The following is a 24,794-nucleotide window of genomic DNA, read 5'->3' on the forward strand; positions in this document are numbered from 1 at the left end:
CCAAACAGCCCTGAACTGAACCCTCTGAAACCATGAGCACAACCAAATATTTACTCCCTTAATTTTGTCAGCATCACAAAAGTAACTACTACAGAGTCACAGTTGGAGTCTGACTTCAGGGCTCCTTGAGCTGGATTTATGTGATTCTCTTACATGGCTGGTAATAGATGTTGGATCTGAGCCAGAAGCTTATTTTCCACCTCAGCCAAGAGTCAACATTGGCCTCACCATCATGGCAGGTTCTAAAGGGAGCCAGGCTTATGAGAGTGTTACAAGAGAAACAGGGATATGTGGCCTTTTATAACCTTGAAATCACATATTGTCACTTCAACTGTGGTCAGAGCAAGTCAGGCCATCTAGATCCAAGGGAAGGGAAAACGGGCTCCAGCTCTCCATGAAAAATGTCAAAAGAATTTGTGGACTTGCTCTAAATCTGTTTGCAGTTGCAGCAGCATCTAGGGACTCATGGACCTCATGGGAGCTGTGGAAAGTGTGAATGAATGTCTGTTAAGTAGAGGTGTCAGCTTCTTTGTCTGTTACTAGTTTTGGATATGCTGTAGTTTGGTCCTTGACTAACATGTTCTGTTTATTATAGGAGGGCCTCTTGTGTTTATAACTTTCCCCCTTAGAGCAGTAGGGTTTAAGCCTGTCTAGCATGTTACATGCATGCTAGATAGGTACTATACATTGAGATAAATTGTCTATTTTCTTCTTTGAGATGGGCTTCACTGACTTGCCTGTGTTGGCCTTGAATTTAGTCTGTAGTTCAGAAAGGTCTCCAATTTGCTATCTTCTTGCCTCAGCAACCTGTGTATGTTTTTGGAATGTTGAAGACACATTTGGTCCCAAATGGGTCAAAAAGCCATAGAAAAGGCAGGGTGAAAACATAGACTATTTGCGTCATTTTGGAATGCAGAAGATAATATATAAGCAAAATTTAAAAGCAAGCCACACGGAAAAGCATTTCTATCTTAAATTACATAATACATTCTAAAAAGATAACAAAAAGTCAAATATTAAACAAATTGATTAAAATCTAAACTAGTAGAAGCTAGATGGTAAGTCTGACTCTAGGCTTTTGTTGAGACTTAAATGAAATTAAATGCAGCTGAAGAGATGGCTCAGTGGATAAAGTTCTTCTTATACAAGTGTAAGAATCCTTCAGAACCTGCATTAAAAGCCAAGCAGGTGCGGTTACCAGCTGCAATCCTAGCACTTGGGAGGCAGACTGAGGGATTTCCTGAGTAAGTGAAGCTATGTAGGCTAGCCAATATGAGTGGACTCTAGGTTCATTGAGAGAGAGACCTTGACCTCAGTAAGCAAAGAGGAAAGCAATAAGGAAAAACATCCTGTGCAAGCTTTGGCCTGATATATATATGCACACATGTACATGTATGCACATGATACAGTATGTGTAAGAAAAATGAGAACGTGTTTAGAGTACTGAGTAAATGATAGTGTAGGTACTTTTTCATAGAAGGTACCTCTAAATTATTTTTAGGGATGATGAATAAAAGGGGATATAGAGAAACAATTCTTGAAATGATTTAAAAGTGTCTAGCCCAAGTATTGATTAAATGTTTAAATAAATGAAGTCTATGGTAAGTTTTCCTCAGCACCATCTGTAAGATTATTTCAGATGAGGAAAAAAAAAAAGGTACATTACTGCTGAAGATGGAGGGCATTAGTAACCTCTGTTTCCTGCTGGTGAGAATGGAAATCAGTACAGTATTTAAGGAGAGTCTTAGTTACTTACCAGTACACAAAGCATAGCCTGTGATCCAGTATTTGTACCTGTGGACAAGCCAGCCTAAAAGTAAGAAGGCTGATATGCTGAAACACTTCTGCAGCAACGGTGTTTCTTATATAGGAACATTTCAGCCAAAGCTGGCCAGTCTGCATGGTGGAATGCCTGCAGCTGGTGAGCAGTGAGGTAGCTTAGTGTAGAAACCCAGGACACACTGAAAGTGGAAGGAATAGGGAGGCCTTACGATTTTATGTTTCCAATTGTGTTTGTGTTAGAAAATGTTAGGAAAATGAAAATATGATTAGCAAAGATACTTTACTAAGCAAATACCCGGAAAAACTGTTGTCTTTGAGAGATGCTAATGTAAGGCTTTGGCTCTACACTAATGGCATCTGGGGTCTTGGAGGAGGGTTGTAGTATATGTGCTAATCAGATAGAAACCAGGAAAGAAAATAAGCAGGGATAGGTTGGTTTACAACAGTGGAACAAAAATGTAATGATAATCTCTCAAATTTCAATTTATCTTCTAGGAAATTTGTGGTAGAGTAAGCTTCAGTAAGGGAAAATACTTAGTCTTGTGTGTCTCTTTTATTTTATTTTTTTTACCTTTTTTTTTCTTTTCCAGAATACAGAAGTGGAAAGGGTTACAAACAACAAAAATATTTTACCCAATGATGTTTTTTGATACTTAGGAATTTGTTTTTGAAGAGATATTAGTGTGTATGCATACACACATACTATAGTGTGCCCATGGAGGTTAGGGCAACTTGAGGGAATCAGTTTTCTCTTCTACCCTGTGGGTCCTAGGGATTGAACTCAGGCTGTCATGTTTGGTGGCAGGCGCCTTTACCTACTAAGCCACACAAACCATAGAGTTTTTTGTTAATTAAGATAAAAAAATTTTTAATCAGAAGAAACTTTTTCCACATATGAAAAAGTTTCTGTTAATTTCGTTTCTGTTACTTCAAAATAAGTATTTTGATGGGATAGGGACATAAATCTGGAGTAGAGCACTTATTTAGTATGTGCAAAGCCAAACAAATGAAGAAAGGTGAATAGTGTCATCCCAAAGAATTATCTGTAATAGATATTTTTATACATGTAGCTTTTTAAAAGCTCTTTTAAAAAGATGTTAATACTTAACGAGTGTTTTATATGTATGTATGTATGTATGTATGTATGTATGTGTATATGTATGTATATGTACCGTATGCATTCCTGGTACCCTTACTGGCTAGAAGTGGACATTGGATCCTCTGGAACTGGACTTACAGGCAGTTGTGAATGCCATGTGGATGCTTGTAACCAAACCCAGTTTCTATGCAAGAGCAGCCAATGTGCTTAACTTCTGAACCATCTCTCTAGCCCCAGGCATATCTCTTAGGGGCTGAGTAAAAAGTGGGTAGCAGAGTAACTGAATGTTCTTTGACTTCAGTTATGAATGAGGCTTGTATCTGCAGTTTTTATGTTTAGAAGATAATCTGAGCACCTGCCATGTGACTAAGCAAGAACCACTGTTTGCTTATGGATATCTCAACCTGACCCCTCATATCCTACGTATCCTAACATAGTTGTCCTTCACTGTACAGATAACGTGTTTTTCTAAGTAATGGCTTTTATGTAACTCAGTTTTATATGATGATTTTTTTCCCCCTTCAGTTTTGTTTTACCCTCCTTGAATTTCCCACAGAAGCCCTGGAGGAGATTTGGGAGCAAAAAAGAAAAAGAAGAAACAGAAGAGAAAAAAGGAGAAGCCAAATTCTGGGGGTACCAAGTCCGACTCTGCATCTGACTCCCAGGAGATTAAAATCCAGCAGTCTTCAAAAGTGAGAGCCTGTTTTCTTACTACAGATATTTTTACCAATGCAGAAGAGATGGGTTTGGGCGGGGTAGATGCGTAGCTAGTATTTCCTTTGACTGTGTGTTGAAGGGCACAAGTAACTGGAGGGTGTTTACAGTCTCCGTGAAGCTCACTGTGGCACCCACACAACCAAGAGGTACATACTGGGCTTCTGTGTGTGTGTGTAGCCACCTCATTTCTTCTTCTCTTTGTAATAGTGTATAGATCATAGTCATAGAAGAAGTCTTTCTGGGAGCCTGGTAGGAGACTTTTGTTTTGTTTTGTTTAATTTTTTTTTAAGTTACACTTAATCTGTGATTACTTTTAGTTCAGAAGATATTCACATTTTAATTTTTCTGGGTGTCTGTCTAATTACCTGCATAGCACAACGCCATCTGGCAGCAGATTTCAGCCGGAGCAGCCATGGGTAAGTCTTCTGTTGACTTTGAATCAGCCTGGTCTGCAGTGGCCATCCCTCATGCCATTGCCAAGGGTGGGGAACACCTCCTCATGTTCTCCCTTAGGACACCCCTATTTCAGACTAAACTAGTTGTCCATCTGGGTTCCATGTTGGCAGATAGTCTGCTGGAGAGAGAGCTAGTTGCATTGTTACATAGGCCATGTGATAACCGTTGACAGTCACCCCGGTTTGTGGACATCACTCCTTCCTATCATGCAGGAGACCACATCCCTGCTGGTGTAGGAAACCAGAGCCAAAGGAACGGAATTAGAAACATAACAGAAAAAGGCGACTTTGATGATTGTAGCTTCAAGTCAATCTTTCTGGGTAGCGTGGTAGCCCCAAGACCTAGTACTTGGCCCTAGCTCATTACTCACAGTATACTGTATCTCTCTGAGCCTGTTTCCTTACCTTGGAAAGCCCATTTTCTTCTAGTCTCTATAGACTGTCACCAAGTTAAAGTGAGATCGTTCTTAATGAAGATTGCTCTGTTTTCTTAAGTACAGTGCACATGGCAGACGGCACTTGCAAATTTTGTGGATTTCAGGGTTTTTTTCATATGTCATATAAATCAGTCTGGGTGGTTTTATTGTTGTTGGTACCTGATTTATATGAAAGAACCAGGAGTCTCTGAAAAGGAGAATTACTTGGCCCAGTTTGGCCCTGAATGACTGCGAGGAGAGAACAAAGTCAAGTCTTCCTTCCTAGTTTCCCTTTTGGTCTCAGGTGATCAGTCTTCCTCTAGACGTAACTTCTAAGATAATTTGGGATAACGCATCAGCTTGCAAATATTTTTCTCATTTCTTGGTGTTGCTTCAGCAGATAAATGCATCACTTACCTGCAGTTGTGGGCAGCTCTTTGCTTCTACCATGCCATTGGCTTTACCCATCCCTTTACCCTCAGGGATTCTAAGCACTTCCTTGCACTCTGGGCACTGATAAGAAACTGCAGCCGACTGAGTGGGAGGAACTACTGTTTGCATATATGGTAGAGAGGTTTTTTGTTTTGTTTTTACTTATTTTTAATATTAGAAGCTAGTCTACAGTGTTTTAATATTGGCATTTGTTCATTGCATTTTTTTTTTTAAAGCTGGGGCACTGTCCCCCATAAACTTATGGCAGCTGTAGATAATGCCATACTGTTACAGTGAACTGCATTTAGAGAATAATCTGAACTACACCTAATGATTAAAATGAAAATGATATTTGTCTAGATTCTTAACAGATTTGTATATGTGGATCTGGGGATTGAACCCAGGACCTTGTGCATGCCAGGCAAGCACTTTACCGTCTGAGCTATAACTCCAACCCATTCTTGCAGACTTTTTAGTTGCAGAAGGTATTCAATTTAGAAAATAATAGGCAAGGGATGTAGCTGATAGTATTCTTTAGGAAGCATATGGAGAGAAAGAGGAATTCCTGCCTTTTAGGTAAGAACATACTAGTGGACAGTTAATTGGGGGCTAATGCACATTCTTGCCTTTTTCCCCAGGTGGTGATACTATGGAAGGTGAATGGATAGATTTAAGAATGTATCATAAGGTGAGCGTGATGGCGCCCGCCTGTAATCCCAGCACCCAGGAAGACTAGGCAGGAGGACTGTGAGTGCAAGGCCAAAGCCTGGGCTGCATAGGGCAACCTTTTCTCAAAAAAGAAAAAAAATAATCCTAAGGCTAGGGTCCAGGGTTTTAGCATTTGCCGAGCATGATATGCAAGGTTTCCATTTAATTTCCAGCACTTCATAATAATAATCACAAAGTTAAAATTAAAAAAAAAGATTAACTGTGAATTTCCTTACATTGACATTATAGGTTTGAAAATTGTACTTACTTGTACCTGTTTTCAGAAAGTATTTAAATAGTGAGCTTAGAATATAAATGTTTCACAAATGCCCAATATTTTTAGCATAGCCTAGTGACACTAAGTTGGTAGCACATATAAACTACTCTAGGGTCTTCCTGGAGCTGGGCTATCATTAGCTCTGTCAAAACCAAGATATTGCTTCATGATTATTGCAAAGGAATTTGCTTTTAATTTGTCTTGGAAGTCTTAACTATCAGAAAAAAAAAAAAAGTTACTGTAACAAACTCAGTGTAGGCTCTATACACAGATATTTTTTTAAGCCTGGATTCTACTTTGAATTTTCAAGCCAGAGTTAAATGTATCTTTAAGCATTGTTGTACTATGTTATAAATTTGGTTCCTGTTGTAGGTCTTTTAGTAGACTTCTAGAAATTCAAGAGGTTATTAGTTTATCAGTTACTTAAAAGTGTTCGAGAATGAAAACAGACCGAAGATTTTCTAAAAAAAAAAAAAAAAAAAAAAAAGAAAGAAAGAAAAAAAATTAAAACTAAACACTTCACATGAGGTTAAGGATATGAAATCAACAGGCCAAAAGAACAACTGAAATTAAAGCAGTTTACATATATGATTAGCTGGACATACACTATTTTGTTATAAGAATTACATTACATTTGAGTATTTGTGCTTAGTAAAATGAACAACATGCCTGAAAAAAAAAAAAGATTTAAGTGTTGTGTTCCACTGATTTCCATATCCGACTCCATGTCAGTGTCTCATTTTAAATGTAGTCTTAGTCTCCATGTATTACTGCATTTGAAGAACTTAAAGAGATGGGGAATCTGCAAAAGAAACCCAGAAATATTGGCTTTGAGAAGAGAATTTAGGAATTTAAAAATATTGCCCACTTTACCAATAAGAATATGCTTTACCTAAAAACAAGGCTAGGTTTCCATTCTTGTGTTGGGAGAACAAGCATCTGGTGCCAAGGATTAGAATTTGCGGAGAAGCTTCTCTTCTCCTTCTGTCTCAGGTTCCTTTAGTGTAAGAAGGGCTGGGTATTGTCCAGGAGGGAGCAGCAGCAGAATTAGTGTCTTCTTCTTAACCATTTCCTTCCCAGCATAGCCCTAAGGTTCTCTTTCTTTCTCTTCCCGTCCTTTCCTTCTAATCATCTCTTGTCTGTCTAGTTTCTGTTCTAGAAGTTGTTTCCTCTGCCCCTTCATTGCTGCCGCAGAGCATTAACGCTAACAGAGGCTCCTGGCTGCCTGGCTGCTGTGTGACAGTAATGCATGCCCTGCATGTCACTCTTTACCTTCTTTTCCCAGAGGAGCAGTGGGACCAGCACAGATGGGCGGGATCCTGAAGCAAAGGGTGCTCCTGTGTACTTAGCATTCCCAATCCACCAGAGCCCCCCGTTGAACTGCAGCACACTGGTAATCTGCGACAGTGCAGTTATTTTATCTCAGTATATTCACAGACAGCCTTCAGCAGGCCTCCAGGAGGTGGGGCAGTGTTTGGGAGTTACAGGCTCTGAGGCCAGTACACACGGTTTACCTGTTTTCAAAAGTGGTGGCAACTTCCTCATATTGTGTGTCTCTTTGTTTCTGCTCTTCTAGAATCCCACCATCCCTATTCAGAAGCTACAGGACATCCAGAGAGCAATGGAACTGCTGTCTGCATGCCAAGGCCCAGCCAGGAACATTGATGAGGCCACAAAGCGCAGATACCAGTTCTGGGACACACAGCCAGTGCCCAAATTGAGTAAGCTCATATGTGTGTTTCCACAAGCCAGGATGAAGAGACTTCACAGTCTTGTGTCATACACTCAAAATCAACACAAAAGCTAGACTCTGTCTTCTTAAAGTATAGATACTAAGTAGGGACATTGGTTTTCTTTAACACTGATTGTAATCTAATTGCTGTTTCTGTTACAGTATCCAATTTTCCCACATTTGAAATGTGTATTATATATTATAATTTCCTACCAAACCTTTCATATGTGTATGTGTGTAAAATGATATATAACACATTATATAGTAGAAAATATATATGTGATATATAACTATATACTATTTTATAATATGACTAAGATAGATAGTATATATGTGATATATAGCACATATATTGTACCAAAGAGAAATTGGTCTTTCTTTGTATTAATCTTTGCTTCTGAGCTTCATGAAGTTGTTTCCCCTATATATTGTATTGTTAAGATGTTTTTTCTTCTTATTGGATGCAAATGATTGTTTTGCTTGCATGAATATATGTGAACCATATGCATGCTTGGTGTCCATGGGGGCCAGAAGAAGTTAATGGGTTCCCTGAAAGTATAATTAAAAATAGTATTGAGGCGGCTGGAGAGATGGCTTAGCAGTTAAGAGCACTGGCTGCTCTTCCAGAGGTCCTGAGTTCAATTCCCAGCAACCACATGGTGACTCACAAACATTAATAATGTAATCTGATACCCTCTTTTGGCATGCAAGTGTACATGCAGGTAGAGCACTCATACATTTTTTAAAAATTAGTTAAAAAAATTAGTTTTGGGTTCTAAGAACCAAACGTGGGTCCTCTGCAAGAACAGTGAGTACTCTTAACCACTGAGCCATAACTCTAGCAACCCCCTACACTTCCACTACATTATATGTCTCAGATATTCTAAAGGACTGGGAAAAAACTTTCCTATATTCTCTCACTGAGTGGATAATTGTAAACTTCTTATCAGGGTTCTGAACACACTCTAGTGGCGTATCAATTTCGTCTCATACAGGAGTTAGGGTGCCCCTTAGAAGTAAAGGCCTTTATGGGCTCTGTTCATGTAAAGAAATGTAACAGGGTCTTGTTCCTAGAACCAGGCTTGCTTCATCAGATCCCACTTAAGACTTTCCCAAGTTAACTTGCTATAGACATAAACATTTCTTTTTTCCCCAGTAAATTATATAATTGTCATGAAAGTGTTCAAATTACATGACAGTAAAAATGTCTAACTTTGACTTAGAACTTGTGTCTACTTACATTTTGATTTTTTAGGTTTCAAACAGCATAAAAGGGGTCATTTGCCACCTAAAACTCTAAGCAACCCAGTTATATACAGATAATCCATTTTTGTTATTATAACTCAAGGAGTAATGTTTTCCAATCATTTCCTTTCCCACTCATATTCACCCCAACAGCATGATAAGAGTAAAAATCCAAGTAGGAGAGAAAGAAAGAAGAGTGGGAGGTTGGGAGTATACCTCAGTGGTAAAGTGCTTGCTTAGAACATGTGAAGCCCTGGATTCATCCCTTACATGGGGTGTGGGGAAGCTGCTTTTTGTCTTTCAGCTTCTACAAATGTGTCTGGTAATGGAGGAATATTTTTTAGAATGAGTTTACAAAGTCTTTAATGACACTGTATTTTATTCCATTTATAAGACATCTAAAATAGAGAATTAATTGGAAAAGAGAGCTTGAGGGGTGAACCAATAGCTCAGGTTATAGAGTGCTTGCCTTCTATAAACAAAGCCTTAGGTTTGATTCTCAGCACCTCTTCAGTCAGATGTGGTACATGCCTGTAATCCTAGCACTCAAGAAGTACAGACAGGATCAGAAGTTGAAGGTCATCATAGGCTACATAACAAGTTGAAGGCCATCCTGCCATACACAAAACACTGGTCCCCCAAAAAGAGTGGGAGAACTCAGAGGTTCTTAGAATTGGCCTATAGTGCGGACTACATGGCTAGCAGTAGAGGTGGGAAGAAGTAATCAATTTAGAAATTTGTTTTAGGTTTTGGTGGTAGGAGGGGTCAGTGGTCACTATGGCCTCCACACCCTCAATTTGTGGAGGTAAAATTAAAAAGAGAGAGACCCCATTTCTAAGGCTGTTGTATCAAGCCTGCATCACGGTGGAAGTAGTGTCTTGTAACCTAGGGTTGAGGCTGAGATATCACCATCATTTTATGTCATTAGGTGACATACAGTTCCTCCTGTGCTTTAACTGGTAAAATAGTCCAAAGGAATCCACAATTATTACTACATATAATTATTAATAATGTTATTTAGTTAATGCTGTTGTTATATAATAAAAGCATTATTAATATAGCTACTATTAGAGTTCCTATTACTAATATTGAAAGCATCCTTTCACTTCTGTTGCTGACCTTTGGGGATTGTCAGACTACTGGAAAATGTAATATCCTCTCTTTTTCTTTCTCTTTTTCTTCAGATGAAGTCATAACATCTCATGGTGCAATTGAACCAGACAAAGACAATATCCGCCAAGAACCGTATTCTTTACCACAAGGTTTTATGTGGGATACTTTAGACTTGAGTAATGCCGAAGTGGTAAGACTTTAAATCAACTCCTGCATTTATACACATTGTATGTAAAGTACAGAGCACCTTACACAGAACACTTGTCTTGTCTTGTAGCTGAAGGAGTTGTACACATTGCTGAATGAGAATTATGTGGAAGACGATGACAATATGTTCCGCTTTGACTATTCGCCTGAGTTTCTCTTGTGGTATGTCTGTCTGGTCATGGGCTAGTGTTGGATTGTTGAATCTGGAGGTCTTATTTTGTTCCTGTGTTCTTGGATACTAACTAATATGTTTTCTCCTCTATACCCCAGGGCTCTGCGTCCCCCAGGCTGGCTTCTGCAATGGCACTGTGGAGTCCGGGTGTCTTCAAATAAAAAGTTAGTAGGTTTCATAAGTGCCATCCCAGCAAACATCCGAATTTATGACAGGTATGTATTAAAGCCTGTGTGGTGTGTGTGTGTGTGTGTGTGTGTGTGTGTGTGTGTGTGTGTGTGTGCGCGCGCGCGCACCCTCCAAGTTATAATTAAACCAGGTTTTAAAATTACAGCGCAGAGCTGGGGTGACAGAGCTTGGTAAAAAGTTCTTGCTATGCAAGCATAAGGACCCATACCAAAAGCCAAGTACTATGATACATACCTATAATCCTGGAATTAGGGGAGCAGAGACAGGAGGGTGGGGGATGCCAGGAGCTTGCTTCCTGATTGGCCAGATTACTTACCCACATCAGCAAGCTGCAGGTTCAGTGTTCAATCCTGTCTCGAAAAACTGTGGCAAGCCATTGAGGAAGATACTAGATGTTGACTTTTAGTGTTGCCAGCTTGTGCTATACAGTAAAATTCTGACTCCAGAAACCAAAGGACAGGAGGTGTAGCTCAGTTGTAGAGTGCCTGCTTAGCATGTGAGAGACTTTAGGTTCCCCGGTACCAAAATAATAAGTAAATTAGTGATTTACTCAATATGGTTATTGATAGTAAGATGCTTGAAGGAGCTGTTTAGGAACACTTTGTGCACTGGTGCTGTAAACTTAAACTTTAGAACTCTTAACGTTAGCTTTATTTAGTTCTTGGTTTTTTGGTTTTCGGTTTTTTTCAAAGGAAAGGAAAAGTTGGACCAGAGATGAGAGGACAGTGCCATTTGTCAGTCCCTCCATCTGTCCTACTATACTTCACTCCACTTTCCCATCCATCCTCCCTCTCTCTCCCTGTCTTTTTTATTTTTCTTTTACTGTGCCTCTCAATCTCATACATGCACATACCAGTATATATATTATATACATAGAATAAACAGAGCCATTGGTAGCTATTTCTGAAAAAAATTAGCAATTTTAGAGAAGATTATACTCCAGAGGATAAGTGTGTTACATTTTTGCTTTGGATTGCCAGCCCTGAAAGTCAGATATCCAGCTGTGAAAGCCAATGGTCTAATAGCTAACATGTTTATTTACCATAGTGGGCTGCCTTGCTGACTGATAGGAGCATCTGCTCTTAAGAACACTAATTAGTTGAGCATGGTGTCAGGTACCCTTATCCCAGCACTCTGGAGGCAGAAACAGGCAGATCTCTGAGTTCAAGGCCAGCCTAGTCTACAAAGAGTCCAGAACAGCCAAGTTATACAGAGAAACCCTGTCTTCGGAGAAGAAGAAAAGAGGAGAGGAGAAGAAGATGACGACAACTGCAATTTAAATAAAATACATGAATACCCCAAGTCAGGACTGAGGTCTGAAGCTCTGGGAGGCTTATGGTAGCTTGGGAAAGCATCAACTGTGTCTAACCACAGCCCTTTTCAGGGGTCTTAGAGAACCAGTGTTATGCGCTGGCACAATACCTTGCCAGTTCCTACAATGAGCTAGCCTGGGGGTTGGGGGATAGTGTTGTTTGGTTGGGTTTTGGTGTTTTGTTTTGTTTTGTTTTTTGCTGTAATTATGTATGTTGCAGGAAAAACAAATACAGGAACTTTTTGAGGCATATCTGATCCAACATCTAAACTTATAATAGACCAAAGTTTTAAATTCTGATTGGGAATTTAAAAGTCTCTGTCCTAGAAATGATCATTCTGGCAATGGGTATAGAAAATCAAGTTCGATCTGAATTTGTGAAGCACCTGCACAGTGCAGTATTTTTCTTAAATGTTAGGTTACCAATGCCTTTCATGGTCTTATTCTTAGGAACTTTATGAAATTGTTGTTTTGCTTTTTAAAGTGTGCTCTGATTGTCTCATCTGCTTGTCAGTGTGAAGAGGATGGTGGAAATCAACTTTCTTTGTGTTCATAAGAAACTAAGATCAAAACGGGTAGCCCCAGTGTTAATCCGAGAAATAACTAGAAGAGTGAACCTAGAAGGAATCTTTCAGGCTGTGTATACTGCTGGAGTGGTTCTTCCTAAGCCTGTGGCCACATGCAGGTAATAGCATCACACAGATATCAGTGTTGTTTTTCTTTACCAGATACAGTGGGCCTTACTACCTTCTTGCTAGAATTGTTCCCATCTGATACAATCCACAGGGATTTGGATTTGCTGGGAATAGTAGTATTTTGGTAGCTGAGATAGAAACAAAACTAGAACCATTGAGTCTAGTATTCAGCATATCATGTGCCCTCTTGGGTAATAAAAGTAAAATTTACCCAATAATGATGCTGGGTAAATTAATGTTTTTGTTTCTGCTCCATTTGAAAGACAAGTGCATTTGTGCATGGGGAAACCTATGACATTGCAGTCTCAAAATGCTCATCCAATGTCACAGGGTTTGTTTGTTTTTTTTTTGTTTTTTTTTTTTAGCATCTAGACTCAGTGCAGCATTGCTGACCTACTGTGAAAACCTCACTTTACAATATCAGTTCAGAAGTCCAAATGTGCCTGTTGGCTAAGAAAGAAGGTGTGAATTGATTCTGACTTCATTAACTACTCAGGCTCTCAAAGGGAGTATAATTAAACTGTTATTGGACTAACCTGCTTTTAAGACATCAAAATTTATCTCCCTCCACAATTTCTTACTACTCAAGTAAGACTAAACTTGAAATATATATAGTTCAAAGCTATAATATTGCTATAACTTACTAAATTACTGCATTAGTAAATAAACATAAATATGAGCATCACAGGAACATTTTAATATAGATAATGTTTTATATAGCAAAACTGCAATCATATTAATTCAAAAGACTTCTTCAGACTTAGTGGGTATCTCCTATAACATACTGTTTATTTTGCAGGAATATTTTCATGATCTTAAAGTTCTTAGTTCGACTCACATGAAACTCATTAAAAATTTATACACCTCCTTTATTAAACAAAATAAAAAATATTTAAAATGTAACATTCTTTTCAGGAAGAGATGAAAGCCCACAAAGGCAAAAGGAACAGCATAACTAGCAATGCAAGTCAATTTGTCAAATAGTTTGTTTTTTGTTTTGTTTTGTTTTGTTTTGTTTTTTAATCTTCAAACAAATTAATGCATAGGAAGGCAGTCAGTGCCCATCACTGTACCTGGTACAGTATTAAACAGATGCTTCTGGAACAGCGAAGACAAAGTGAAACCATTGTCTTCCAGGTACTGGCACCGATCCCTGAACCCCAGGAAACTGGTAGAAGTGAAATTTTCTCACTTGAGTAGAAACATGACCTTACAGAGAACAATGAAGCTTTACAGACTTCCGGATGTAAGTAAGGGCATGTATGACTTTCTGAGTCTGCATCCACTGAAGCTTTTAATGCAGAGCAGTAGTATTAACATCAGACTGGAGCTGTGCTTGTGTTGGGGAAAGGAGAATGCTGAAACAGAACAGACGGTGTGAGATTCCAGAGCTGGGAAAGTGGGGAATTTACTCAGGAAAGTTTTGTTTTTCAAAGTCTTTTTAAGTTCATGGTTTTAGAGTTGTATGTGATTAAATTCAAGTCAAGGGAGTTCTGTTCTGTTTTGTTTTCTTCCAAGATAGTTTCTCTGTGTATCCCTGGCTGTTGTAGACTCGCTTTGCAGACCAAGCTGGCCTCAAACTCACAGAGCTCTGCCTGCCTCTGCCTCCCTGAGTACTAGGACTAAAGGCATGTACCACCGCACCCGGCTGAGTTTTGCAGTTTTGAGTATTGTCCCTTAAGTAATTAGGACAAATCCTTTTACTTTGTGACACCATAAACTCAGTGTTCAGGTTTAAAGAAAAGTTGGGAGATAGAAAATAATGTTGTATTCAGTTGTTATCTCTTTCTTTTCTAGTTCAGCAAATTTTTTTTGTAACTCTTTAGACAGGATCTTGCTTTATAAGTCATGGTGTCTTAAAATTGGTTCTGTAGCTTAGGCTGGACTCAAAAACTTACAGTCTACATGCCTTAGTGTCCCAGATTTTGGGATTGCAGGCAAATGCAGCAGTCTTGGAAATTACCGTGTTTTCTTCTGTTTGTGTGGTGTATATAGTATGTGTACATGTTCATAAGTATATGGATGCCCAGAGGTAGATATGTGTGTGAAGTCAATTGTTGATGTCAGTGTCTTTCTCTGTCATTCTCCATTTTATTTATTGAGGCAGAGTCTCTCATTGAATCCACATTCAGTCAGTTTAGCCAGCAAGCTTATCCTAGGGTTCCCTATCTGCCTTCTGAACACTGGGATTACAGTTGGGCCACCAGACCCATGAGTGTGCTGGGGATTCAAACTCAGTTCTCAGGTTTGTGCAGCAAGTACTTACTTTAGCCACTGAACCACCCCCTTCCACTTTACCTTTTTAAACTACTGGATTCACAATATGAAATATTGTCTTAGTAAAATAATGTAAATATGGTTGGATGTCATATTCTGTATCTCTTGCTGCTTGTCACAAACTGAGCAGCTTCAAACAGTATGTTTAAGCCAGTCATAGTGGCACATTCCTGTAATCCTGAGGCAGGAGAATAAAGAGGTCAAGACCAATCAAGCTACATAAAAGTATCCTGTTTGGGACTGGAGAGGTGGCTCAGCAGTTAAGAGCACTGGCCCCCACATGGTAGCTCACACCCATCTGTAACTACAGTCCCATAGGGATTTGGAGGCCCTCTTCTGACCTCTGGGGGCACCATACATATGTATATGCAGGCAAAACACACATACACATTTAATAACATATGTCCTGTCTCAGCAAAACAGCATGCACATTTATTTTCATATGGGTACTGAGACATAGGTACCACTTTACCTGAATCTTCTTTTTCTAGCCATCTAGATGTCAGTCAGAGTCAGAGTTTTGTACAAACTGACTGAGGAAAGATCCACTTGTTGTCTCAGAGGGTTGTTACAAGGATTGGCTTGCCTTCTGGCTGATGGGCCGAGAGCCGTTTTAGCTTTTCAGCTACCACAGGCTTTTTTTCAGTTCCTTGTCACAGGGTCTTCTTCACAGGGCAACCTATAGCCTGGTAGCTTAGTCATCAAAGTCAGTAAGGCAGATTATAGAAAGGGAATGTCAGCTGGATGAAAACTGTGTAGTCAAGTCCTAAAAGAGACCTCCAGTCACTACTATTGATTGGTTAGCAGCCCTCTGTGCCCGCTAGGAACAGGCCACATCAGGCATGATGTCTAGAAGGGGGGCAGTCCACGGACCACTCTCACGTACAGGTGAGATCTTTGACTTGATGTTTTCCTGTTTGTGAATTGAAATTAAAGCCACAGCCATACCTAATTTTTTACCAGCTAAGAATTCTGTTATATATTATGTATATTAGAATATAATATATTCTGTTAGGTGCAAAATAGTCTAGCTTATTTTTAAGGAAAATACTTACATGGAGGTTGCCTAAATGGAACCGACAATAAGCGGTTCTATTACCTGTCCCAACTTTCTTTGAGATAGTTAAAATATAAGACGCTAAAAATACTTTCGACTAAGTTGACGTTTATATTTTTTGTACAAAAAATAATCTCATAGATAACAAAGTTTAGTAAATTGGTGCTAAATCACTAGCCAGGCTTTTGTTCTAAAAGCAGACTTTGACATGTTTCTTACAGTTGGCAGTGTTCCTTCAGTAGCAGCCATTGTTTTTCAAAGTATGGATTTTTTTGCTGAGTGAGCTTAAGTTTATAACATGCTTTTACATATATAATTCAGTTTAGTCTCACAACTTCAGAAGTTAGCACGTCTTCTTTCTGACATACACATGCAAAACTGAGGCTTAGGAAGGTTGACATGTAGTCCTAGCCATAAAACCAAGAAGGCTAAGACCTGTGATATCCTATCTCCGGGCTTCAGAGAGTCCTGCTGCTGCTTGCTCTCACACATAGGAAATGTAACATGCTCCAGTTAACTAGGAAAGTTTCTTTGCTTTATCTTGAATCCCCAGAAAACATGACTATTTTATTCAGTTATACAAAAGCATCCTGTTTTTCCTTCAGTTTAGGTCTTAGCACTTGTTCTTAAAGACGGCCATAATTGTTCAGCTTCTTTTGTGTCACTGAAAATTCACACATTTCACACTGAGCTATGAGAAAGTAGTTTCTAGGTGCTGACATACAGACACATTTTAGATGATTTTAGTCTTTAACATTCAGAAATGCATATTTACTTATTTCTAGGTGGGACTGAACTTTTTTTTTTTTTCCAGTGCTTGGATTTAATCTTGTACACACTAGGCAAGCATTTGTCCACTTTGTTATATCCTCAGAGGGACTAGATGTTTCTGATCTTTTGAAAGCCACAAAAAGATTAATAAAAGTACGAACTGCTTACTCAGTGTTAACGATTTAGTTCTCCAACTTTAGATAATTGAATGGTATTTTAGTGGCAGTTCTGTATCTTTATAAAGACCATGTAGCCCATCCTTGAATAGGTTGTTACAAATGCTCAGCTGAGAACTCCTGGACCTGTCTGTAAAGCATGCATTGCCAGCTTTTCTGCCTTCCTTTACACTAACCAGTAATCAGTCAACACTTGCTCAGAGCCTTGGGAACCCTCCTGGTAATAGTTGTTTGTAGCTGCCACTGAAGATAAAACTGGCTCTCCCTCTTGGACTTCTATGCACGATCTTTCAGAAAGTATAATGATCTAATTCTAGAAATTTTGTTGTTTGGGTTTTTTAAATTTAGTTACTTAGTTGTCTGTGTGTGTGTATGCACATACATGGTACATGTGTGGAGGCCAGAGGACAACTTTGTAAAGTTGGTTACAGATGCACATCACTGCATCTGGCTTTTATAAAAATGTGGATTCTGGGGATCAAATCTAGGTTGTCAGGCTCTCATAGCAAGTACTTTTATCTGATGGGTCTTCTCCCAGGCTCTAGAGATTTTTAATTTAGAAATTTTACAAGCAATTGAGAACAAAAAGCATATTAACAATATTTATGCTACTTACCTCTTAAAATTATCCAGTATTTCTCCAAGGGGAAAAAGCATAAATTTTTATGATACTTTTCATATATGTTAAATTCTTCGCATGTAAATCAGCTTGTTGTGCTCCATTTGATATGTTTGAATAAGAAGATAGGACACTTTATCTTTGTGGGAGTGCATTTCATACATTTGCCACTAGCATGGGTGGAAATCAAAGTACAACTTGTGGGAGTTGCTTCCCTCGTCCACCGTATGGGTTCTGGGGATGGAACTCCATACTCAGAGTTGGCAGTGGGCTTTCTTTACTCCCTGAACCATCTCACCAGCCCTCATCATCTTACTTTTTATTTTAACAGTCAGTCTCAGTAAGCTGCCCAGACAGACCTTGAACTCACTGTATCCCAGTCAGGCCCTGACCTTGCAGTTTATTCCCATGCCTCATCCTTCCAAAGATCTGAGATTCCATAGACCCAGCCAATAGAGCCAACTTTGGGCTTTAATGAATCCATGGTATACTACAGGTTCTGATTCACCAAAGCGAGTCTGGAGCCAAGGGTCTCCAGGTCTAACCACTCCCTTAGGCATTGTAGGGCTGTGGGCCATACTTTGAACACAGTAATTTCATTTTATTCTTCTTCCATTTAACTTGTGGCTTTGCTTTGTTTTACTTCTAACAAGGCTACAAAGACTTCAGGCTTGAGACCAATGGAACCAAAAGATATCAAAGCAGTACGAGAACTCATCAACAGCTACCTTAAGCAGTTTCATCTGGCACCAGTGATGGATGACGAGGAAGTGGCCCATTGGTTCCTCCCCAGGGAGCACATCATTGACACATTTGTAGTGGAGGTAAGAGAGCTGAGGAGGTAGTCCTGAGAAGAGGCTAGAGCTTCTTTGAGGAGGATCCATGACTCACTGCTTCTGCTAGCCCTGCTATAGCTGCATACACTCTTTCACTGAGACACTTTCACTGGTTACTGAAGGGAAGTTGGGCTGCTTTTCTGTTGTCTGCTGTGCATTTGTTCTTCTCATTATGAAAAGCTAATAATTAGTCAGTGCCTCAACCTAGATAGCTCTGTTTTAGAGTTTACTATTATTTTAGCTTTTATATAACTGGCTAGATCTGAAATGCCATTAGATTTAGATGACAAGCAAAGATTGGGTCCCTTAACTCTTGTTCAAGGGAGGGAAGGAAAAGGAGCTGTGTAAATACTCTGACCATTGCTTAGATGGATTTAACATGTTTTTTATCAACCTTGTTTGACAAAGCCTGGAATTGGTTGTTTAGATGTTGTCTCACTTGGAAGCTCAGTGGGTTGAAGTGAGGTTGAACTGAGAAAATGGAATTTAGTTTGGCAAGCAATTTGGAAGATAATGGAGAAGGCCAGTTAGAAGGGATTCTAGAGAGTTGCTTTATCACTGTGACCAGAACTGTTACTTACGCAGTGTCAAGAACTGTTGGCCTTAGGATCATAGGTCCAGTTTTAGGGCAGTTGTGGAGAGACTGACCCATGGTAAGGATGACTCAAGACACTTCTAATGATAAGTGAGCAGGTAGTCTCAATGCTTGCACTTCTAAAACCTCTTTGTACACAAATTACACCTGTGTGTCTCCAGGGCCTTGGAAACTGTCCACTGTCTAGAACCCCGGAGAGCTTCCATGTAGATGAACTAGATCAGTAGCTATTTACCATGTTCAAAGTGTAATAAGGTTTTGACATTTGTCTCCATGTAATAATAAAACAAAAAGTAAAGCCATTGCATGTTACCTAAAGAACATCTTATATATAAAAACTAATTTTTCTATTGCAAGAGCTGGAGAGGACAGGAACTCCACAAGGAGAGCAACAGAACAAGAAAATTTGAACACAGGGAACTTCCCAAAGACTCATACTCCAACCAAGGACTATTCATGGAGATAACCTAGAACCCCTGCACAGATGTAGCCCAGGGCAGTTAGTTTAGTGTCCAAGTGGCTTACATAGTGATGGGAAGAGGGACTGCCTCTGACATAATCTGATTGGCCTGCTCTTTGATCACCTCCCCCTGAGGGGGGAGCAGCCTTACCAGGCCACAGAAGAAGACAATGCAGCCATTCCTGATGTGATCTGATAGACTAAGATCAGAAGGAAGGAGAGGAGGACCTCCCCTATTAGTGGATGTGGGGAGGAGCATGCATGAAGAAAGGGGAGGAGGGAGGGGCTTATGGGGGATACAAAATGAATAAAGTAATTAATAATAAAAAAATGGAGAAAAAAAAAAAAGAGAGAGAAAGCCCTGACACAACATTATGAGACCAAAAAAACAAACTAATTTTTCTCACAAAAAAATAGCGAAAGAATAATTTCAAGCTTTTTAAAATCATGGGACTTTTCCCTGGTTTTGCTTTCAGTTAATTGTGACATACCCACCTTGATTGAAGTATATGGAAAAGATTTCCCATGAAATAATGAATATTTGAAAATCAGTGGGTAAAAATTGTCATTTTTCTTTTCACTACAGTATGTATGCAGGGTGTACTCAGGCCTACTGTGTCACTCAGGCTGGCTTTTACCGTGTCCTCAGAGGCCAGAAGGAGGGTATCAGCTCCCCTGGCACTAGAATTATAGACAGTAGTGAGCTTCCATGTGGATACTAAGAATCAAACCTGGGCCCTCTGAAGAGCAGTCATTGCTCTTAGATACTGAGCCATCTCTCCAGCTTCTGGCTTTAAACTGATGATTCTCCTGCCTGAGCTTCCTGAGTGATGAGATTACTAATGTGCACTACCACACACAACTGTCTTCAGATAATTACGAATTCTGTTGTCTGAACTTTTATCAGCTTTCTGTTGAACTAAAACTCATCAGTATGTTCTTCCACACTTTTGTCCTGTTCCTGTGTGCCCCTTCCCCAGCACAGTTTTTGTATACGCTAAGCAGATTCTTTACCACTAACTTTTTTTTCTAGTTCTTTGGATGAATCTTGCTTATATACAAGTTTGTAACATCACACATTGACCACTTGGAAAACACTGATTTACTGGGTTAACAGATCTTTCAGATATTTACATTTCATTAGATAATATTTAAAAATCACAGTCATGGGTAAGACCTTTGTCATCAGAAGATTTAAGATATCACATGGTAGGGGATAGGATGGGATTCCCCCCCTTAAAACTTTAACTTAAGACTTCAAAAACTCAAATGTTATTGGAAAACAAATCTTGTCAGTTTGTTTTTTCCCCCCTGAAATAACCAGCCCTCATTATTCACATCTAAGAAAATATGCCATAAACCAAAGCTGAGTGGTCATGTGCTTTGAATTGGTCTTATTCATCACTGGGTAGCTAGCTCAGCATGCAGCCATATTTCTTCCTGGCAGCAGCCTATATACATGCTTCATGGGTGGGGAAGGCAGCCTCTGTCCTTATCCTGGAAAGCTGCAGATCTGCTTCTTGCACTGTCCTGCAGAGTGGAGATTTCTCCATCACCCTGGAGGAACTCTGCGTGGAGGACCAGCTTTGGAAGTGCTTGCAATATCCCACTCACACTTCAGCTAAACTTCCAACTCTCTCTACCCAGTTGAGAGGGCTCAAACTGGGTTACTAAGAGGACAGTCTCAGTTTTTTGTTTGGACAGAAAGTTGGGTGTAAGTCACAGGTCAGTATCAGTTGGCTGAATGCTTATTCAAAGAAACACTACTTTTGCTTACCTTTGTTCCTCAGAACCCCAGTGGGAAGCTGACTGACTTCTTGAGCTTCTACACGCTCCCCTCCACAGTTATGCACCACCCTGCTCACAAGAGCCTCAAAGCTGCCTATTCCTTCTACAACATTCATACAGAGACACCCCTGTTGGACCTCATGAACGATGCGCTCATTATAGCCAAGTTGGTGAGTGTCATGTTGCTTTTCATACTGCTTGGTTCTCCTTAAGCAAATCAGTCTATACTGATAGGTTCCCTGTAAGAGCAGTGTGGTTCTTTAACTAGCACTCTCCGCCAGCTGTCTTTACAGTACATGCTTAAACTGCTGCAGAGGAATTGAAGGTTATACGGGAATATATACTACAAAGAATACCGTAAGCCCTTGGTATAATAAACCTTAAAACTGTTTATATTGGCAGAAAGGATTTGATGTATTCAATGCACTAGATCTTATGGAAAATAAGACCTTCTTGGAAAAACTCAAATTTGGTATAGGAGATGGCAACTTACAGTATTATTTGTACAACTGGAGGTGTCCAGGGACAGACTCTGAAAAGGTGAGTGAGCTTGATACAACAGCCCCATACCAGCTTTAGGATAAATTTCTGTTGCTTTTAGTTTCTGTGGGGTAGGGGTAGAAGAGAGAGAGAAAGGAGAGAGAAATTGCAAATGGAGTCAAGTTATTTCAGACAATCCCATACTACTTTAGGGTGGAGGGGGCTTTTATATATTTAGAGTGTGTGTGTGTGTGTGTGTGTGTGTGTGTGTGTGTGTGTGTGTAATATGATGTGTGCCATACCCATGTGCCACAGCATATGTGAAGATTAGAGGAGAGCTTTGAGGGATCTGAGGATTTCTACCAAGGTTCCATAAGGCTGGTGTGGCAAGTGCCTTTGCCCTCTTAGCTAGCTTAGCAGCTCAAGGGGACTTTTTAAAATTCAGATATATTGTGCTGTATTATAATTCAGTTTCCTCTTCTATTTGGTCTTACGATCCCATTTTTCTTTCTTTAGGTTGGACTTGTTCTACAGTAGATGGATATGTTATTTCTAGAAGGCTGACATTGTCATTTGTTAATATTCTATTTAGTGATTCCTGGAACTGTCATTCCAAAGAAGAATAAAAGCACAAGTTGAGTGAAATTGAAGTAGTCGCTAACAATCAAAACAGATGGTCAGTAGGACCTGTTTCTAGTCAGGATATTGAGAGCCAGTCTCTGCTGTTGACTGACATGTGGGAGGGATGACGGTGTCCACAGAGCTCTCACAATAGAGGATGCTCTTTTACTCTAGAAGTGGGACTGTGTTTCTGTAAACCAAACAGAAGTGGCAGCGTCGTGTTACCACCTTTGCTGCTTTTGTTTATTAATAAGTGGTGATACACTTGTAAAACAGAACAAGGATCCATGTGTATCACCTTACATGATGTTACTGGGAACGTTTATAGAATTGACATGTGGTAGATATTTAACGTATGGAGCAATATGAAAATGTACCAGTGACTTAGCACATTTATTATTCTACAAGCATAGTAGCCAAATCAGTACATATACAGGTTTGTCCTTTGCTCTTCAGCAGGCCAATGGATTGTTTCAAAAGCAAAGTTTGGGGCAAATGTTCAGTGTGCTCAGTAAAGAGTGCACCACTGACTGCTCAGACCTTGTGGCTGCTGTGCAATGTCATTTCTCAGTAATGTCAAGGATGTGTGAGGGAAAGAAAGTGAAAAGGCTCTAAGGTCAGAGGAGTGTATTAGTGCTGTCAGCACACAGATGGTCTGAATGTTTTTATTATGCAAAATTGCACATGTTCCTTTATGCTGACTTTAATTTATCATAAAAATTGTCATGCTAATGGAAAATGTCTTACTTGTAAATAAGTATTCATAATTTTGTTACTGACGTTGTTTTTACCTAGAATTTGAAAAACAAGTTTCACAGTGTACATATATGTGTATATGCTGCCACTGATCCAAGGGAATATAAAATACTAAACAAGGCCATTGTATAGACTGGGCCTGAGTCAGATGCCACAACGTAGATACTTGTTCCTGCCTTTACTACAGTGCCTCCAACTCCAGTCCAGAACGCTACTGCAGACAATATGGCATTTCCTTCCCTACTGGAAAGCACTCGCCAAATGTGAACTGTAGGCCAAGTCTCACTATACAGCTCACAAGCTGAAAATGGTCTTTTTTTTTTTTTTTTTAATGGTTGGGGGAAATAGTCAAAAAAATGACATTTTGTGGCATGCAAATCTTATGAAATTCAAACATTTTTTCAGAATACAGTCATCTCTTCATTTATGCCCTACCTGTAGCTGCTTCATGCTACAAAGGGAAATGAAGTAGCTGTGACAGACTGGACTGTATTGCTTGCAAAGTTAAAATGTTTGCTGTCCGGCCTCTTGTGGACTGGTGTCCTAAGTAGGCCACAAATTGTGCCATCCCTGATAGCACCACTAGAGGGGACACCTGGGCCCCAGAGTGGGACTAGTACTGCTCCCAGATTTCTCATTTCATAAGGTCCATGCCCAATGGTGTCACATTTTTAACAGAACGCCTTCAGGATATAAAACTACCTATTCATTGGAACAGTTTTAAAGTTAGGCATTAGGTAAGCGTGTTTAGTGAACCTGGATTCACAACTCTTTGGGAATTGTTACATTTTTTTTTTTTTTGTCTTACATAAATTGAGTTTTCAGGTAAGAATTGCCATTCAGAAATTTGTCATGGGCTTATTTACCTCAATAGGACACTGTTAAACCATTCCTTTAGAGATCTGTCTACTGCACACTACAGTTATAAAACTATCATTTTAAATACACCGACAGTTAGGACTATTGTCTTCAAAATTTAAGGACATGACCAGTCGGTATTTTAGAGAATCAGTAACCAGTGCATCTGCTTGGATATAAAATAGCTGTTAAAACCAAGTGTAAAAGCCAGTCTCCAGAGTTAAATCTGTACTATATATTCAAATTGTGCTGTAAGGTTTCTTTCCTTCAAAAAAAGGAAATTTGTCACCATATAGAACAAAGGTGGCACAGCCTTTAAGTTCAACCAAAACATGGGGTGAAGTTTTAGTAATTCCGTTTACCTTCTAAATTACAGAATGATTTTCTAGACACATAGTAGATTCATAAAGCACTGATAACTCCATTTCCTAGCCTGAAAGACCCCTCATTGTATCTCCCCTCTTGCTACATTTCACCTAAGTTACTACTGTAGTTAATTTTTGTTTTGGTGCTGGGATCAAGCCAGGGATTGTATGTGCTAGTAAGCACTTATTTTGCCACAGAGCTGTACCCCAATGTACTTTTGATAGATGATGTGCAGGGAGGGAATTCTTACTGATACAACCTTATCAGGCCTTTCTCCCAAGCCTGCGTCAGTGCTTACCTACAAAGAAAGCCAAATTACCACAAAGTAAAAATGATATGCCGCTTCTGAAGACAATGTACTGCTTAGCATTTAGTGAGTCTCCCTTGCAACTGAGGACCATCTCCAGTTGCTTCACCTACCTTACTAGACCATGTCTGTGGCCCATTTTCCAAGTTTGGTAGAGAAATGTTAAGTGCTGTAGGAAACTGATACTCTTGCAAGCAAGCATTGTACCAGCCTTTAAAGCAGTGAATTTATATACGCATGGACATTAGTCTCAATAAACTTTGGTTTTGTTAATCG

At 39.4% G+C, this 24,794-nt stretch overlaps 1 protein-coding gene across 6 annotated transcripts in view; it reads left to right on the forward strand.

Moving 5' to 3' along the window:
• Nmt2 (N-myristoyltransferase 2) overlaps positions 1-24,791 on the forward strand; it is a 41,204-nt gene extending 16,413 nt beyond the window's left edge. Inside the window, exons 2-14 of one of the 6 annotated variants that reach the window (XM_055593764.1) lie at positions 3,438-3,573; positions 3,916-4,014; positions 5,540-5,557; positions 7,463-7,607; positions 10,048-10,166; positions 10,254-10,345; positions 10,454-10,570; positions 12,371-12,541; positions 13,689-13,797; positions 18,105-18,275; positions 21,133-21,300; positions 21,533-21,670; positions 22,127-24,791. In XM_055593764.1, coding sequence (XP_055449739.1) covers positions 3,438-3,573; positions 3,916-4,014; positions 5,540-5,557; positions 7,463-7,607; positions 10,048-10,166; positions 10,254-10,345; positions 10,454-10,570; positions 12,371-12,541; positions 13,689-13,797; positions 18,105-18,275; positions 21,133-21,300; positions 21,533-21,670; positions 22,127-22,147 — 1,504 coding nt within the window. In that variant the 3' untranslated portion in view covers positions 22,148-24,791. Of the gene's footprint in view, positions 1-3,437; positions 3,574-3,915; positions 4,015-5,539; positions 5,590-7,462; positions 7,608-10,047; positions 10,167-10,253; positions 10,346-10,453; positions 10,571-12,370; positions 12,542-13,688; positions 13,798-18,104; positions 18,276-21,132; positions 21,301-21,532; positions 21,671-22,126 lie in introns of all 6 variants that reach the window. The other 5 variants (XM_055593766.1, XM_055593768.1, XM_055593765.1 and 2 more) reach the window with 5 other exon arrangements.
• Positions 24,792-24,794: the final 3 nt, after the last annotated feature.

The sequence above is a fragment of the Psammomys obesus genome, unplaced genomic scaffold (assembly GCF_907164565.1).
Source record: "Psammomys obesus unplaced genomic scaffold, mPsaObe1.curated_primary_1811, whole genome shotgun sequence".
NCBI lineage: Eukaryota > Metazoa > Chordata > Mammalia > Rodentia > Muridae > Psammomys > Psammomys obesus.